The sequence below is a fragment of the Mus musculus genome, chromosome 2 (genome assembly GCF_000001635.26).
Source record: "Mus musculus strain C57BL/6J chromosome 2, GRCm38.p6 C57BL/6J".
Classification (NCBI taxonomy): domain Eukaryota; kingdom Metazoa; phylum Chordata; class Mammalia; order Rodentia; family Muridae; genus Mus; species Mus musculus.
The window spans coordinates 24,597,675-24,613,416 of record NC_000068.7 but is presented as its reverse complement, the minus strand read 5'-3'; the positions used below and the strand labels follow the sequence as shown (position 1 = coordinate 24,613,416).

The following is a 15,742-nucleotide window of genomic DNA, read 5'->3' as shown; positions in this document are numbered from 1 at the left end:
GATCTGATGCCTTTTTCTGGCATGCAGATAGAGCAATCATATAAATAAAATAAAATAAAATAAAATAAATAAATATATAAGTCTTTTAAAAAATAAAAAAATTGTTTCTTCTTTGAGCTCTCAAATGCCTGTTCATAGACAATTATAATTCTGATCTTCCTGGTTCTGTTGAGCCATTTTTCTCCTAGTGTCCCATTTTGGCTTTGATTTTCGAGGCTATTGTATTTCATAGACAAATGGGCCAGGTCTTTTTGTTTCACCTTATTCTTGGACAGTGTTTCTTGAAGTCAATTCCAAAGAGTTAGAGATGAAGGATCACATTTCTCACCCAAGGCTGTGGATAGACTCTGGGCATGGCTGGTTACACACTGAAGGCAGGCTCGTTCAGCTTTCCTACATAGCTGGCTTCCAGGAATAGTGATCTTTCCTTATTTGTTGGCTCTGAGAGACTCACCACCTCAATTTGGCCCTGAAAATGGCAAGAGACCAACATGCAGATCTGTCTGGACCTGTTTCTGTTTTACAGGCAGTACCCCTATCAGCCATGTGCAGCCAAGCCCAAGTTCATGTTGTGGGCAGCAGACAATGCAGAGGGGAATCCTAACTACAAGTGTGTTAGACATGGCTCTAAGTTGTAGAAGTGCATCCACGAGCTGCCACACAGAGCCTCGTAAGCTACCTCAGTTACATGTTTTCCCTTGCACAAGTTAGTTAGGGTCCCTCTAGTGCATTTAAAATTAAGCATGCTCTGAGCAAGTATATGCAACTGTGTGAGAAGGGAGAGGGGATGTGTGCATTATGTGAGATGTGTACAGATGTGTACCTTAGAGGGGCATATGTGACTGTATTCTATAAAATGTGAGGTGTCTTTGATTTGATTTGAACCAGGCTTCCAGGAAGAAAATAAAACTCGGGTACTTTGATAATTCTAACCTCTGCATAGATCCAGAGGTTCGCAAAAAGCTTCACAGAAGGTCAGTGTCTTAGTTAGGGCTTTATTACTGTGAACAGATGCCATGACCAGAGCAACTCTTATGAAGGGAAGCATTAGATTGGGGCTGCTTACAGCCTCAGAGGGTGAGTCCATTATTGTCATGGAGGGGAGCATGGCAGCATGCAGGCAGACATGGTGCTGGAGAAGGAGCCGAGAGTTCTGTATCTGGATTGGCTGGCAGCAGAAGAGGAGAGGGTGATACTAGGTTTGGCTTGGGCTTCTGAAACCTCAAAGCCCACCCCCTGTGACACACTTTAACAAGGCTATAGTCATCTAGCAAGGTAATATGTTATACAGTGATACTCCCTATGAGTCTATGAGAGCCATTTTCATTCAAGCCACCACATTCCACTCCCTGGCCCCATAGGCTTATGTCCAACTCATAATGTAAAATACATTTAGTCCAACTTCAAAAGTCCCCGTAGTCTATCATAGTCTCAGCAATGATTAAAAGTCCAAAGTCTCTTAACTGTAACCCTTGTAAGTTAAAAATAAAAAGTAGACCATGTACCTCCAATATACAATGGCATATAATCTACCGTTCCCACCAACGAGAGCATGGTGAGGGAACACTGGACCAAAGAAAGGAAAAAAAAAAAAAAACAAACCCAAAACTGGGCCAGCTCCAGACTCTGCATTTCTATGTCTGATGTCAAAATGCTTTCTGAATCTCCAACTTCTAGCTTTGTTGACTGCAATTCCACTCCCTGTTAGCAGCTTTCCTAGACAGGTATCCCATGACTCTGACATCTCCAACATCTTGGGGTCTCCAACACAATCCATACTTCACCTTCACAGCTTCACACAATGGCCTTTAGGCCTCCATGCAGGGACACCCCTGACATATGACTGGCCTCAGTGGCTTACCTTAGTTGTAGAACGAGATTCCATAATTTCTTTCTTGTATCTTTGACTCTAAAGTCAGAACCACACGGCTGAAGCCACCAAGTTTTCTACTGCTTTCTGGGGCTGGGACATGGTCTCCTTGTTCAAATAAATTTTCACCAGCTTTCTGTTTTCAGTGGTTTCCTTCACTGACTAAGCTTGGCTGTCCTGAAACTCTGTAGATCAGGATAGCCCCAAGTTCATCAACCCACCTGCCTCTGCCTGACTGCTAGGAGTAAAGGTATATACCACCACCACACTTTTCTTTAATTCCTGGACCTAGCTTGAGCTTCTAAAACACCAAAGCCCACCCCAGTGGCACACTTCCTCCAGCAAGGCCACACCTCCAATAATATCACTCCACACAGTCAGACAACACCCTATCCTATTTTTCCAGCAATGGGGGGTCTGAGCTATGCTGTGACCTCAGGACTGGCAGTGTCCCACTGTTTAGCCTGGCCCCCTCTCATCTAGAGTGTAGTCCCGAGATTGCCTCAAGTGTCATTGAGCTGAAATGTCCTGCAATATACCCAGAAGACAATGGGTGATTCTTATTTAAAATGCCCAGCAAGGATATGGCCTACTGTGTGAGCACACTCTGTGTTCAGAAGTGAGGCCCTGTGCTGAGTGTGCTAAGCTGACTGTGATCAAGTGTCGCTCAGCCTATATGATGCACATGTAGTCCTTGCAGAGGGACTGCCTGGGAAGAGTGAGTGCTGTGTGGGCATCTTACCCTGAATACCATGAAGAGCAGACATAGTGTGAGGGGCAGGCAGCGAGGGCATCTATGGTCTGACAATTAGGAAGCCAATAGAGGAGTGGAGAGCTGAATGTAAGGAAAAGCTATCAGTAAGAAACTCCCGAGGAAAGTGGCCCAGGGAAGGGTCCTGGAGTTTCTTTAGCTGTTGGCAGTTTACATTTACCATATAGTTACAGGATGGCCTTGTCCCCTCCCACCATGGTCTGTGGCAGATGCTTGATGCCCATATTGCAGAAGAGCCACTAGGGTTGAAGCACTTGCCGATTGCCCCTAGACCAGGGAATGATGGATCTGATTTTCCCCAGAATAAGTATTTCAAGTCCTCTGCCTTGAGAGTACTGTTTAGCTTGGAACCATAGTGAGCCTGTGCTGTGTACTATATCTTGGTTTGGGGGCCATGCTGGAGCTCAGGTGCTGGGATGGGTGTGAGATCAGGAAGGAATGGGACTCACCCTTGCTTGCCAAGACTATGGCTGGTGGAAGTTCTGCAGCTCACAGCTCTCTAACCCTGCAGAACATTTCTTTCCCCAGACAAACCCAGGAAAGTGGCATCAAGGAGTCGCTGTCCTGGGGCACGCAGAGGACCCAAGATGCACTTTATGAGGCCAGAGCACCTCTAGAACGTGGCCATTCTGCAGAGATCCCTGTGGGGCAGTCAGGAACACTGGTGAGCCCTTCCTGGGGGACTTGTATGAGAGAGGACAGGGAGTGTGTGACATACGAGGAGCACGGAAGCTGGGGATGAGGATGTGTGAGACGGGGGTGGGTGGAGCCAGATGGCTCTGTGATGTGCTACTTAGCAGCCTGCTCTCTTTCAGGCTGTGGATGTCCAGATGCAGAACATGACACTGAGAGGACCAGATGGGGAGCCCCAGCCTGGGCTGGAAAGCCAAGGCAGAGCTGCCTCTATGCCACGCCTAGCGGCAGAAACACAGGTATGGTGTCTTGGAAACATCTAGACTGTGGAGAAGATGGGGTGTCATCGGAGGAGAGGGCTTGATGGTGTACATCAAGAGAGGAGACTGGGTGCCATCTGGATAGCCTACCTGAAGTCACTTGCCTGTGTAACTTTGGACAGCTTCTGCCCTTGGGTTACATGGTATCTGCCTCACAGGACAATCCTAAGGGCAGAGACATTAATCACTGAGTTCTGGATCTTCAGCTTTGGTGTCTTCCCTCTCGCTCTGGTCCCCCCCCCCCATTTCTAGTGTCCCCCAGCCCTAGCCTCCCAGACTCTCCTATGTCCTCTGGCCGTCAGACCCCTCCACTCTCCTGCCTCAAGCTCTACTGACCCATCTTCTCCTCAGGTTCGACTCCAGGACCAGAACAGATATCATAATCCAGAAAGTAATGCCCGTGCCTCAGTTTACCCTTTTTCTGTTTGGGGCTCTGGGATGGCCCTTCCTGCCCTGTCCCAGAACCCTTACTCTTTTCTTAGCCTCCTGTGAGGTTTTTCTCGTTGAGTATATTTAACTAGGAGCGGGACACCCAACTTAGAGCTGACAATGCCCTTTATCAGGGTCACTTTTGAAGCCAAGAAGAGGTCCCCAGCTGATCTAAGTCCTTACATCCTGCCCAGGCCTAGATTCTCCCTCTGGCTGTGTCCTCCCCCTTCCTATGGTTATGGAGGTGTCATGTGCTCTTTATCTTACCCTCCTCACCCCGACCAGCATGTCTTCCCTTTACAGTGTCCCTATGGCTGTAGCCTACAGTGTGTTCCACCCCCTTCTGCCCTCTTTCCCCCTTTCTGTGCCCACCCCATGTCGTCATGTGGAGAGTCACGTGCTGAGTCATGCGCCGAGGTGCTTCCTTCATGGTGGTTTCTTTCCATAGGTCCTGATTTTGTCTGTCATGGTTGGGGTGGGGATGAGTCAATCTTCTGGCTGGATCAAAAGAAATCTCCTCCCTCTAGCAGGTGTGAGTTCCACTAGGATTCCTCAGGCATGCCAGCAACCCTCGAGGGATGCCCCACCCACAGGCTTCTGTCCCACAAGGGGCTCCTAACGGCTTGACTGGGGCTTGCACAGGTTCACTTCCTCTGCCAGTTAAAGAGGGAAAAAGGAACCTCAAGCACACAGGGAGCAGTGGAGAAATCTCCAGCACCACGGAGCAGACAGGATCAGTCAGCACCTGACAAGAAGGTTTTACCTGGAGAGGATGGACACGCCCCCACCCCCACCCCCACCCCACACCGCACTCCGAGCAGACACAGAGAACAAGACCCTCTGCAAAGCAGGGGGGCTTGGGAAGCTGAAAATCCAGTTTCTTCCTGACAACTGACATTGTTTTAAGTCTCTGAAGACTTTTCTCCTCTAATTCAGGGTTAACTGGTCTGAAGAGAGTTGATTGGCTTACAGCTGTCCTGTAATTAATTCATCCTGACCCTACCGGTTGAGCCAGTCCATCAGCAAGGGGGCTTGCTTCTGGTGGGAGAGAAAAAGCTCACAAGGTTTTTGTTTTAAGCTGCCAGGCTTTTGTCTCCAAAAAGCTGAGCACAAAGCTGGCCATCTTGGAAATTCACTACCTTTATTATTACTGAGCCATGACTCCTCCCTATTTGTCTAACTCCTACTTTGTCCTCCCCTGCCACCTCTGGCCATGTGCCTCCTCATCTTGTGTCCTTTGTCACAGCCGGCCCCTAATGCCAGCCCCATGAAGCGCTCCATCTCCACACTGGCTCCACGCCCACATGGGACTCAGCTTTGCAGCACAGTTCTGGACCGGCCTCCTCCTAGCCAGGCATCACATCACCACCACCACCGCTGCCACCGGCGCAGAGACAAGAAGCAAAGGTCCCTGGAAAAGGGGCCCAGCCTGTCTGTTGACCCAGAAGGTGGTGCGTATACAGGGTCCCAGGAGCCTCATGAATGCTTATGGCCTGACTGGGACAGGGTCCAGCAGTCCACAGGGCCATCTTCCTTGGTATTCCATATGGTCCCAGAATCTGCCATTGGTGGGAGGAGGGGGTATGAGTCCCATTTCTAGGGACCAGGCAGGGCCATAGGCTACCTCAGGCATTGAGTCTGTAGGTGTAGAGCCAGGGGTTTCTGCACTGCTCGGGACTGAATTAACCTCTCTCCTTCCTGGGCAGCACCAAGCACTGCTGCAGGACCTGGTCTGCCCCATGGAGAAGGATCCACCGCCTGCCGGCGGGACCGTAAACAGGAGCGAGGCCGGTCCCAGGAGCGGAGGCAGCCCTCATCTTCCTCTTCAGAGAAGCAGCGCTTCTATTCCTGTGACCGCTTTGGGAGCCGGGAGCCCCCGCAACTGATGCCCTCACTCAGTAGCCACCCCACATCGCCAACAGCGGCGCTAGAGCCAGCACCCCACCCACAGGTAATCAAACAAGGGAGTATGGTTCAAATGTTCCAATTTTCTTGCCCCAGATCTTTGAGCTCCCTCTGTGCCCCGCCCCTCATGTCCGCCTTTCTAGCTACTGAGCTCCTTGATCAGTTGGTCAGTTGTCCCAAATCAGCAGCATGCACGTCTAATCCCTCTTCTTTATTTTTCCCTCTGACTGGAATTCTAGCACTTGATCAGTACGTCCTTCCTTCCTGCTTCCCCTCCATTTGCTTTGTGTCCTCCCTGTATCCCATCATAATGATGCCTATATTATCTGCGTACTGTGTTGTTTAATGTGATTTTCATTTTTATTTGCTGTTCCCTTTTTCATGTAGGGCAGTGGTTCCGTTAATGGGAGCCCCTTGATGTCAACATCCGGTGCTAGCACCCCGGGCCGAGGTGGGCGGAGGCAGCTCCCCCAGACTCCTCTGACCCCACGCCCCAGCATCACCTACAAGACCGCCAATTCCTCGCCTGTCCACTTTGCTGAGGGTCAGAGCGGCCTCCCAGCCTTCTCCCCTGGCCGTCTCAGCCGCGGCCTTTCTGAACACAATGCCCTGCTCCAGAAAGAGCCCCTGAGCCAGCCTCTAGCTCCTGGCTCCCGAATTGGCTCTGACCCTTACCTAGGGCAGCGTCTGGACAGTGAGGCCTCCGCCCACACCCTGCCTGAGGATACACTCACCTTTGAAGAGGCAGTGGCCACCAACTCTGGCCGCTCCTCCAGGACTTCCTATGTGTCCTCCCTCACTTCCCAATCCCACCCTCTCCGCCGTGTACCCAATGGCTATCACTGCACTTTGGGACTCAGCACTGGCGTCCGGGCGCGGCACAGCTACCACCACCCCGATCAGGACCACTGGTGCTAGCTGCACCACGACCACCCATGTACCAGCTCCATGGGTGAGGGTTCCAGTTGATGAGTTTTATCATCCGCTCTGGGCTGTGGGGTCACAGCCCTGGGAGGAGGGCCCTCACATCTCGGCCTCTGTGGTGGAGGCTCCTGCTTCCCTCCCTCCCTCCCTTTTACACTGGATAGACTAATAAAGCCCTTTCTTAGAGGGACATGGTTCTCTCTATCCTCCTGTGTACTGCCTTCCTGGGTTCCATGCCAGATGTTGGATCCTAAGCAGGAGGTAGCTGAGTTGAGATGGACCCAGCAAATCCAAATCCTATGTCATGGCCTCCAGCATCCAGGGTGGGTCCTTGGGACTTTTCTTAGGAGGGACTTTCTGAGCCTCGTGGAGAGTGTGGTTTGTCCAAATGTGTGGCATGGGAGATAGGGTACCCCTGAAAGCAAGGAAAGGAGCCCAGCTGTGGCCTGGTAGCACCTGCCGGCACCAGTGATCTCACGTCTCTTGTGGTCTTGGAGTCAAATAGCACATGTATGTAGAGATGCGCTCAAGGGCCTGCCTTTCACCTACACTGTCACCATAACAGGGACCAAATCTGGAGGATGTCCTTGCTGTTGATTCTGGTTTTCAGTCACAACACTTTCACTGTTTGTCATTTCTATGTAGTTGATCTAGAAAAAGCAGAAATCAAAACAGGAAAGGAAATGTTTGTGTAACTTTAAAAAAAAAGTCAACATGTAGGAAGGTCTCCATTTTGCATTGTTTCTGTGTCTTGTATGCAATGTTCCTGTATGTTTCTACCCTGCCTGGGATGTCCCCAATGACCCTGGCTCCTCTGCTCAACCAAGTGCCTGATCTCTGGCTCTGAGCATCGTGGATGAGGTACGGCCTCAGGAAGCATCGGGTGGATTGGGTGGGAGCTGCTCAGAGCAGCACGGGGGCTTGTGTCTTAGGGACATTGACAGTGTCCATCAGCATGTCAGAGAAGCAGCTGTAGTGCCCGTGTTTCTCCCTGAGTCATGGGTTCTGAAGAAGCCAGAGCGGCACAATGCGTGCTTGCATGAGGCACTTTCAGCCTTTTTAAATCTGACTCTCAGGGATGGGATGCCTGCCAAGTAGGGTGTAATCTCTGTTGTGTTTTTAAAACAACAACAACAAAATAAAACAAAAAAAAAAAACCTAGTATTCACTGGATGCTGAAGAGTGCAAAACGCTAGCAAAGAAGAGGCTGGGGTTAGAGGAAGAAGCCCGCACTGGCCGTGTTACAAGAAACTGGCAGGAAGGAAATGGCCCTGGAACAGGCCAGGTGCCTAGAGCTAAGTCAGGCCCCTGGCTTAGCACTAGAAAAAATAAAACCTCATGGCTGCTTTGCAAAGGGAAAACCCATGCTCAGGAAGGTGTTCAGTGTGCACAGATAGCTGGGAGGCCACGAGAGAAAGGTTGCACACAGACAGGCAGGCACTCCTTGGTGTGGTCTCTCTGTTTTGAAACTTCTGATGACTTCTTGGTGGCTTGTTGTCTTCTACCCCATGTTTCTCACAGGATCTGTGTGTGTGTGTGTGTGTGTGTGTGTGTGTGTGTGTGTGTGTGTTAGCATGTGTGTATTAGCGTGTGTGAGTGTGTGAGCATGCACGAGTCATAGGAGATGCAGGTGTATGTGTGTGGTGTGCATATGTGTATGTGTGTGTGTGTGTGTGTGTGTGTAGGTGTGTTCAGCAAGTGGCTATTGTCAACCATAGGGCTATGCAACAAAAGACACATTACTAGAAACAAAACACAAGACCACCACTTGGTCTAGGGTTTCAGCATGATTGTGACCAAACCTTTTATAGAATTTCCTTATACAAAGGCACAATACCCTGAAACTTTAACAGAGTATTTTATTCCAGTAGGGTAAAATTAAACGGGACTCTTGGACTGCGCATGTGACTGCACCCACGTTGCAACAGAGAAGGATGTGCATTTTGATACTGATGTTCTGTCTCTGTTCCAGCCCCAGCCCCCTTTTCTCTTGAGTGTTGAATGTATACATTCTGTGTGGAACTACAGCTGCCTCAGACAATCCTGGGTTGGGAATCATCTTTATCCCACATCAACATAGCTGGCTTTTCTTCCAAACATTGGTATACATGAAAATCACAAGAAACAAGGAAAGGAGACATGACGTCTTGCTTCCTGACTTTGGGTTTGTTTCTGTATTGTCTCTTTTCAAGATGTTGTCTGTTTCCCCCTGAAGTTTCATAGTGAGTTGCCAAAATTTGAAATGCAACAACCAGCTGTCTGCATCTGGAACCTGTCAAGCAGTGGCTGTAGTTTGAACAAGTTATGTGTGCATGTAAAATATACACATATATACATTATACAAGTATGTGCATGAAATGTATATCTTCGTACTTTTTGATACAATGTATTCATTTGTTAATTTTTAATTATATTTGATATAAATTGAAGGTTTGTCGCAAAAATTTATATTTAACAGTGTTGAGAGAGAGAGAGAGAGAGCGAGAGAGAGAGAGATCCAGTCATGCAACACAAATGGGATCTACTTTTAAACAACAGTCCTTTGACTAGTTTGCTGCCTGAATAATATTTACAAACTAAACTTTGGATTCTGCTCTTGTTTCTACAATGATTTTTTGTATAAAGCAAAGTCCTTGGATTAAATAAAAACAACCCAAAAAAAAAATCAAAATCAAAACCCAGGATGCAACTGGGTGATACCTGAGGACAGTGTGTCTCAGTGCGTCGGTGGAGAGGGTATACTGCCAGGAGAGCTCAAGAAAAATTGAGAACTTCAGCAAAGTGCCTGTGAGCACTTGGGTTTAATGCAGGAGCAAGATGTGGTTTGACAAGAACAGTGCGCTTTGTTTGGAACCTCATGAGAGTTGTCCAGATTACACAGAGCAATAGTACTCAGAATCCTTAGTTGCTGGAGAGGTGCTGGTGCCCTGTGCTTCCCAGAAGACACCACAGGGAGAGCTAGGGAGGGAGGAAAAGGCTATCCTCTCCCAGAATCTCGCAGTGTCAAGTGTGGATGGGTGTATTGAGTTTCTGCAGCTCTTGAGGCCACTGGGAGATTAACTTCTGAGCTACAGGCTCTAACAGGATGCTCTGACACTGTCGTTCACTTCCTTAAAAGTCAAGAGCCTAACAAGGCATCAGTCCCAAGCCAAGTCCTCCCAGCTCAAAGACTACACTTCCTAGAGCATCTGTTCTATGCCCAGCCCTTTTGTGACATGTGGCCACTGGTGTACGTAGCAGTGGCACTTGGCTCCTGTGGATCTTACACCTCTGCATGTTCCCCAGTGGTTGGAGTGGTCAAGTGCAGGGGTTAGAATTGATTCCTTGGCTCCTTTCTTTCCTGAATTTCCACTAACATTGATGTTAAGAGACAAATCCAGTAGGGTGTCATTTGAGGCCTTGGAACAGATTTTGCTTAGTAAATACCAAAAAGCAAGGAGCACAACACTATTCTGGTTTGAGCCGCACTGATTTGACTGCTTTAAATCTAGAACAAAAGTGGAGTGTGAACTGTGGGCAGCCTTGCTAAGTGAGAAAAGACAAAGAGTGGGCCAGTCATGCGATGAGGTCAACAGTATATGTAGCAGCTACCTAACAATAGTTTTAAGGCCGCTGCCATCTAAAAAAAAACTGTCAAAGATATGATGAATAATGGGAAACAGAGATTTAATCAATGTGCAAGAACACCTAAAGAGGTCCAAATTCATCTGGGCACTGACACAGCATTAGGCATTAGCCTTAAATAGAGAAAGAATTGGGAGGATGAGAAGGGAGGTATTCGTAATTAAGTCCTCATCAAGGGGTGTGGTCTAGTTGGTCATTGTGTCTATTCTAGATCTGCAAAGTGGTCCAAAGTTCTTTGTCTGAGGGGTACAAACTTTCTCAGGAGATGGTTGCTTCTCTGGGGGCTTGGGGGGGCAGTTTATTATGGTGGACAATTGCTTCCATCTAGGGAGAGTGTTCTGCAAGCCTCTGCTGTACCGGAAATCCAAGGTAACTACAGGTTTCGGATGATTTGATACTTTTAGGTGTCCTCTGAGGGTGTTTGGAGCAAGACATTCCAAAAATCTGACTGTCTGATGCCTTGGGTTAATTGTCTGTATGCTTCTGTCTTAACTGAATGACATAGGCAAGGTACCACCAATTCTAGATAGACCCCCAAAAATGAAGGAGATCAATACAGATGAAAGCAGAGATGCTAGCTTTTCACTGGCTTTTAGTTACATTGTGGTCTCAGTGTAAAGGCAGCTTTAAGTGCTTGGTTTATTTGAACTGTATCTTCCTGCACAGTCTTGGAAACTGGCCTCTTCCTACTTGATGATTGGGTTATACTTGGTTATGTTTGCTGTCAGGTTCTGAGGCCCTTCTAAGTTGTAGGAGAAACAAATTTTTTAAAAATAAACACTTCTGTTGTGTGACCATATCCTTAGCTACATTAGGTGCATGGTATCAGTAATAGGTCTTTGAAATTTTCCTCTTGTATATAAGGAGGAGATTAAATATACCCCCCAAGATTCCATTAACTACCCCCACCCACCCAAATTGTGTGATGCTAAATTGTATCAGATGTTGTTGACTAGAAGAGGTTGTTTCTGTCACCAGTGCCTCGGTGAGTGACCCTAAGACACTCCATTATTCCCCAAGTGGGATCTGATGGAATCTTTCTTTCTTCTGTTAACTCCTCCCCAGTTTGTCATGGAATGATGTTTGTTTCATGTCTCCCCCAGAAACAGATGAAATAACCTTGAAGACAGTGAGGTCAGGGGCCTGTTAGGTGTTGGCTAGAGCACAGCCCATTTTTTCCTGGCAATCCCCAGCTTTCCCCAGGCAGATGCTGTATTAGAAGCCATAGAAAGGGACACTGCGGTGATCACAACAATCTTTACCCTCTCCAAAAGCAAGGCTGGGTTAGTTTGGTCCAGTCTCTTGGTGCAGGCAGATCCTCAGTTCTTTCATTCTTACTTGACCCACTTAGGTAGTTTCTTAAGAGTTTCTATCAGGGGAACACAGCTACTGGTATATCCTTGACTGAAGGCAGGTCCTCCTCTGGTTGGGGAAGATTGTCCTCTTTGACTAGGCACGCAACCTCAGGGGGGATGCACTAAGTGTGGTGACAGAGGAAGGAGAAACCAGTGTAATCAGCTAGGTCAGCTGAATCCATGAGGTGACAGATGTGCCAGCCAGGGTGCCCTCACAACCTACATGTTCCCTAGTAGTTTTGAGTTGAAGACACTTGGTTGCAGATTGACCTCCTATATGTTATCTGCAGCCATATGCATTGCTTCATAAATTTCAGGAAGTTCTGGCCAGACTGAACTAATCCCAGAATATTTTTTTTTCCTAATTGGAAGAGTAAAAGCAGCTTTGAAAGAGTTTTGTGGTGAGATAGTGAAAGGAAAGCTATTGGCTCAGGACCTCCCAAACAAGGTCTCAGCATAGACCCATAGGGACAGGGGGGCAAGAATAAAGGACAAAGACAGAAGAGGAAACAAAGGAGAGGGGGGGAAGGAGAGGTAAGAGAGAGAGAGGGGGGTATTCTGGAGAGTGGCACATAGGAAAAAAAATGCAGTTTATAAAAGGTACAAGGGGGAACCCTTTGTTAGGATGAGGTGTTTAATTTGACATGTTAATTAGGTGAGCCAAAAGGCCTTTTGATTGCTAGACTTCAATACCTTGATAGCTGGACCTTGGTAGTCAGACTCAGGAGGAGGAAGATGCCAAATAAGGGAATAGTTTTTGGGGGCTAGCTAGGAATGTAATCTAATGTTTTCAGTAAAGCAGTAGGAATTGGATGGAAAGGCAAGGCTTGCCAGAGCCATGCACACCGTGCTCAGACTAGCGAGAGTCCCTTCAAATAGTTCTTGGTGGTCAGAGGCCAAAGAATACCACAAAAATCACACCATGGGGCTAGAGGATGGCTCAGTAGTCAAGAACACTGGCTGCTCTTCCAGGGATCCTGAGCTAAATTCCCAGCAACATGGCGGCTCACAACCATCTGTAATGGGATCCTATGCCCTCTTCTGGTGTGTCTGAAGATAGTAACAATGTACTCATAAATAAATAAATCTTTAATAATCTTAAAAAAATCACATCAAGCAATAAATCAAAATAAATCAAGAGATTTATTGGGGGGTTGGGGATAGGGGATTGGCTGCCTCTGATTGGGAATGGGTGATGGATCTAAGTAATGAAATCCAACAAATACCATGCGGCAGGCAGGTCTCACATGGGAGGTTTATTAAGAGGGACGGGGTAAAGGGGCGCAGAAGCTGCTTCTGGGTGGAGGAAGGGAAGAAGTGGGGAAGGGAGGGAAAGCAGGACCTTTTATTGGAGCTGTGTCACATGTGCAGGAGGACATGCCACAGAGGCAACAGTGGGGCTGTGTGGCTTCTGGGAAGCTAGTGATGATGTGTCTTGTCAGAGTCCCTTGGACTAGTCATGAAGGTGCCTGATGGTCCCATTGTCACCAGGTCCCAAGGACTGGCCGTGGTGGTGCCTGACTGCTAACATTCCTATCTTTTACTTATCATAGAGGAGAGCTAAAAGGGGAAGAATGAAGAGACGGGGATGGGGGTGCTGGTTCTCTTAAACTGCTTCCTGCTGTCCAGGGCATCATCAATTTTGGGGTACAGTTGCTCCTCACTATCACGACACATTCCATAGTTGTTGGTATCAGGCTCCTCTGTGGTTAGAGGTTGGTAATCTTGTAAGAGGAACTGATTAACCATTTGACTGGAAACTTTTTGGATTTGTCATTGGAAAAATGTGGAGAGGAGGTTGATAAAGCAGGGTGCAGAGAATAAAATCAGAAAAATGAGAAGAGAGGTCAGGAAAGGCAGTATTCATTTTCATATGGGGTTTTCAAAGACTAAGGGATCAGAGGCATTGAGTTGTTCCTTACGCTTTTGGAGGTCTGTTTTGGAGCTGTTAGATTTTGTTCTTTATACACCAGACTGGTTGATGTAGAAGCTGTATTTTTCTTGGAGAAAAAGGCAAAGGCCACACTCTTCAGCTGCAAGAATGTCTAGTCCCCATTAGTCAGTTGTGAAATATCACTGCTGCCAGGGAATAGATTTGTCCTTAGAGAGTGAGTATGGTTTGGGCCACCTGTTGAAGACCTTGGATAAATTGGGAAGAGAAATGATGGTACAAAGTTACATAAGTGGCCAGTCCTGCTCTTAGGGTGGCAACACCTGAGGTTATTCCTGCAACTGTCAGGTGGGGCAAACTTTGAATTATCCTTTTGTTATGCCAGGTAGCTATTGAGTCCATGCCCACTGGGATCAGTAAGGGCTCCTCTCCATGTATCACCCCTAATTGAGGAAAGAGAAACACCAGTGTAGAAACTCCTAATTGGCAGGTAGGTGATGATATATACCTGAGTACCATAAAGAATGGACATTTTCTATACTATAGAGCACTAAAGTCAAGATGAGGTATTAAGAGTTATGGTTTGTTACAGTCTAGAGAACTTAAAGTTTCTATGGAATGTGTCCTAGATGCCTTAAAATAGTCTGCCATGCCAAAGAAAGGGATATAGAAGAGGTAGGGTGTCGTGGCAACATCAGGGTCAGGACAGTTGGTGAAAGGTGAAGCAAGACTATTTGACAGGATCATTGGAGAAGTTGCAAGTGACTTGTGAGCTGATTCCAGGGGGCACACACAACCAGCAATCTTCAAAGTGGCCAGGTTGGGTAACATGAGGAGTTGATAGGCCAAGGTCAGGTTCTGGACCAGGTGAAATGACAGGTTAGTATTATTTAGGAGAGGAGATGTCAAAGAAGAAATGACCTTGGAGGAGTGTTTAATTATGTCTCCTATTTCCCCTATCTTCAGAGTTTAGATAATTAGGACATATTTTCTCTGCATATGAAGTGTGCTTTTTTGAGAGCTCAGATTAGTTGGTGCAGTAGGTAGAGTTTACCAACAATGCCTGTTTCCCACCTGGGATCCCATGGGTCCTGGATCTAGAAGAAGAGGGTCTGGTATCATAGATAGAAGAGGTGAATTGTTTGTGATGTTGCCATATGTAATTGGCAAGATGAATATGGGCAGTCCCCATATCTGTCTGGCATTTCTTACAATAGTCTCCTCTTTAGTAGAGGGGACTGCTGGGTACTGGATTAGGTATTTACTGTCTAAGGTAATGGCTTTGTAAGTTGGAGTAGTTGTTAGTTCCAAGTAGGTAACCTGAGGGATGGACAATTGGACCTTAGAAAGTGAGACTCTATAGCCTTGGCTGGACAGGAAATTTAGAAGAGCAGAGGTGTTAGTTTGGCTAATTTATAGAGAGGGACTGCAGAGAAGAATGTCATCAACAAACTGAATAAGCTTAGATCTAGAAAGAGAATGAGTAGAGTAGAGCAGATCAGAAGCCAAGGCCTAGCCAAATAGATGTGGACGGTTCTGGAACCACTGAGGTAGGACAGTCCAGGTGAGTTGGGTAGAGAAGTGAGTGTCAGGGTCAGTTCAGATAAAAGCAAAACTGTTTTGTGACTAGGTATCCAGAGGGATAGAAAAGAATGTGTCCTTGAGACCTGGGACTCAGAAATGAGAAGTTCCTGAGGGGATAATGGAAAGGAGTGAGTAAGGGTGGAGAGGATCTACTGCAGAATTAAGGAGCCTGAGTTCTTGAACCAGGTGATAGGTCCCCTTGGGCTTCATAACTGCAAGCATAGGGGTATTAAAAGGGGATGACAAAAAAAAAAAAAAAAAAAAAAGCTGGCCAGTGGTGGTGCATGCCTTTAATCCCAGCACTTGGGAGGCAGAGGCAGGCGGATTTCTGAGTTTGAGGCCAGCCTGGTTTACAAAGTGAGTTCCAGGACAGCCAGGGCTACACAGAGAAACCCTGTCTTGAAAAACAAAACAAAACAAAACAAAACAAAACAA

The 15,742-nt window shown here is 47.3% G+C and overlaps 1 protein-coding gene across 19 annotated transcripts in view; it reads left to right on the top strand.

Moving 5' to 3' along the window:
• The window catches only part of Cacna1b (calcium channel, voltage-dependent, N type, alpha 1B subunit), a 159,341-nt gene extending 149,784 nt beyond the window's left edge, over positions 1 to 9,557 (top strand). For 17 of the 19 annotated variants that reach the window (XR_003950091.1, XM_006497634.3, XM_006497632.3 and 14 more), the window contains 5 exons: positions 3,171 to 3,306; positions 3,458 to 3,574; positions 5,271 to 5,475; positions 5,731 to 5,975; positions 6,317 to 9,557. Coding sequence is in view for 18 of the 19 variants with exons in the window: in XM_006497634.3 (XP_006497697.1) it covers positions 3,171 to 3,306; positions 3,458 to 3,574; positions 5,271 to 5,475; positions 5,731 to 5,975; positions 6,317 to 6,847 (1,234 nt within the window). In the remaining variant the exon portion in view is untranslated. The remainder of the gene's footprint in view (positions 1 to 3,170; positions 3,307 to 3,457; positions 3,575 to 5,270; positions 5,476 to 5,730; positions 5,976 to 6,316) is intronic. The other 2 variants (NM_007579.3, NM_001042528.2) reach the window with 1 other exon arrangement.
• Positions 9,558 to 15,742: the final 6,185 nt, after the last annotated feature.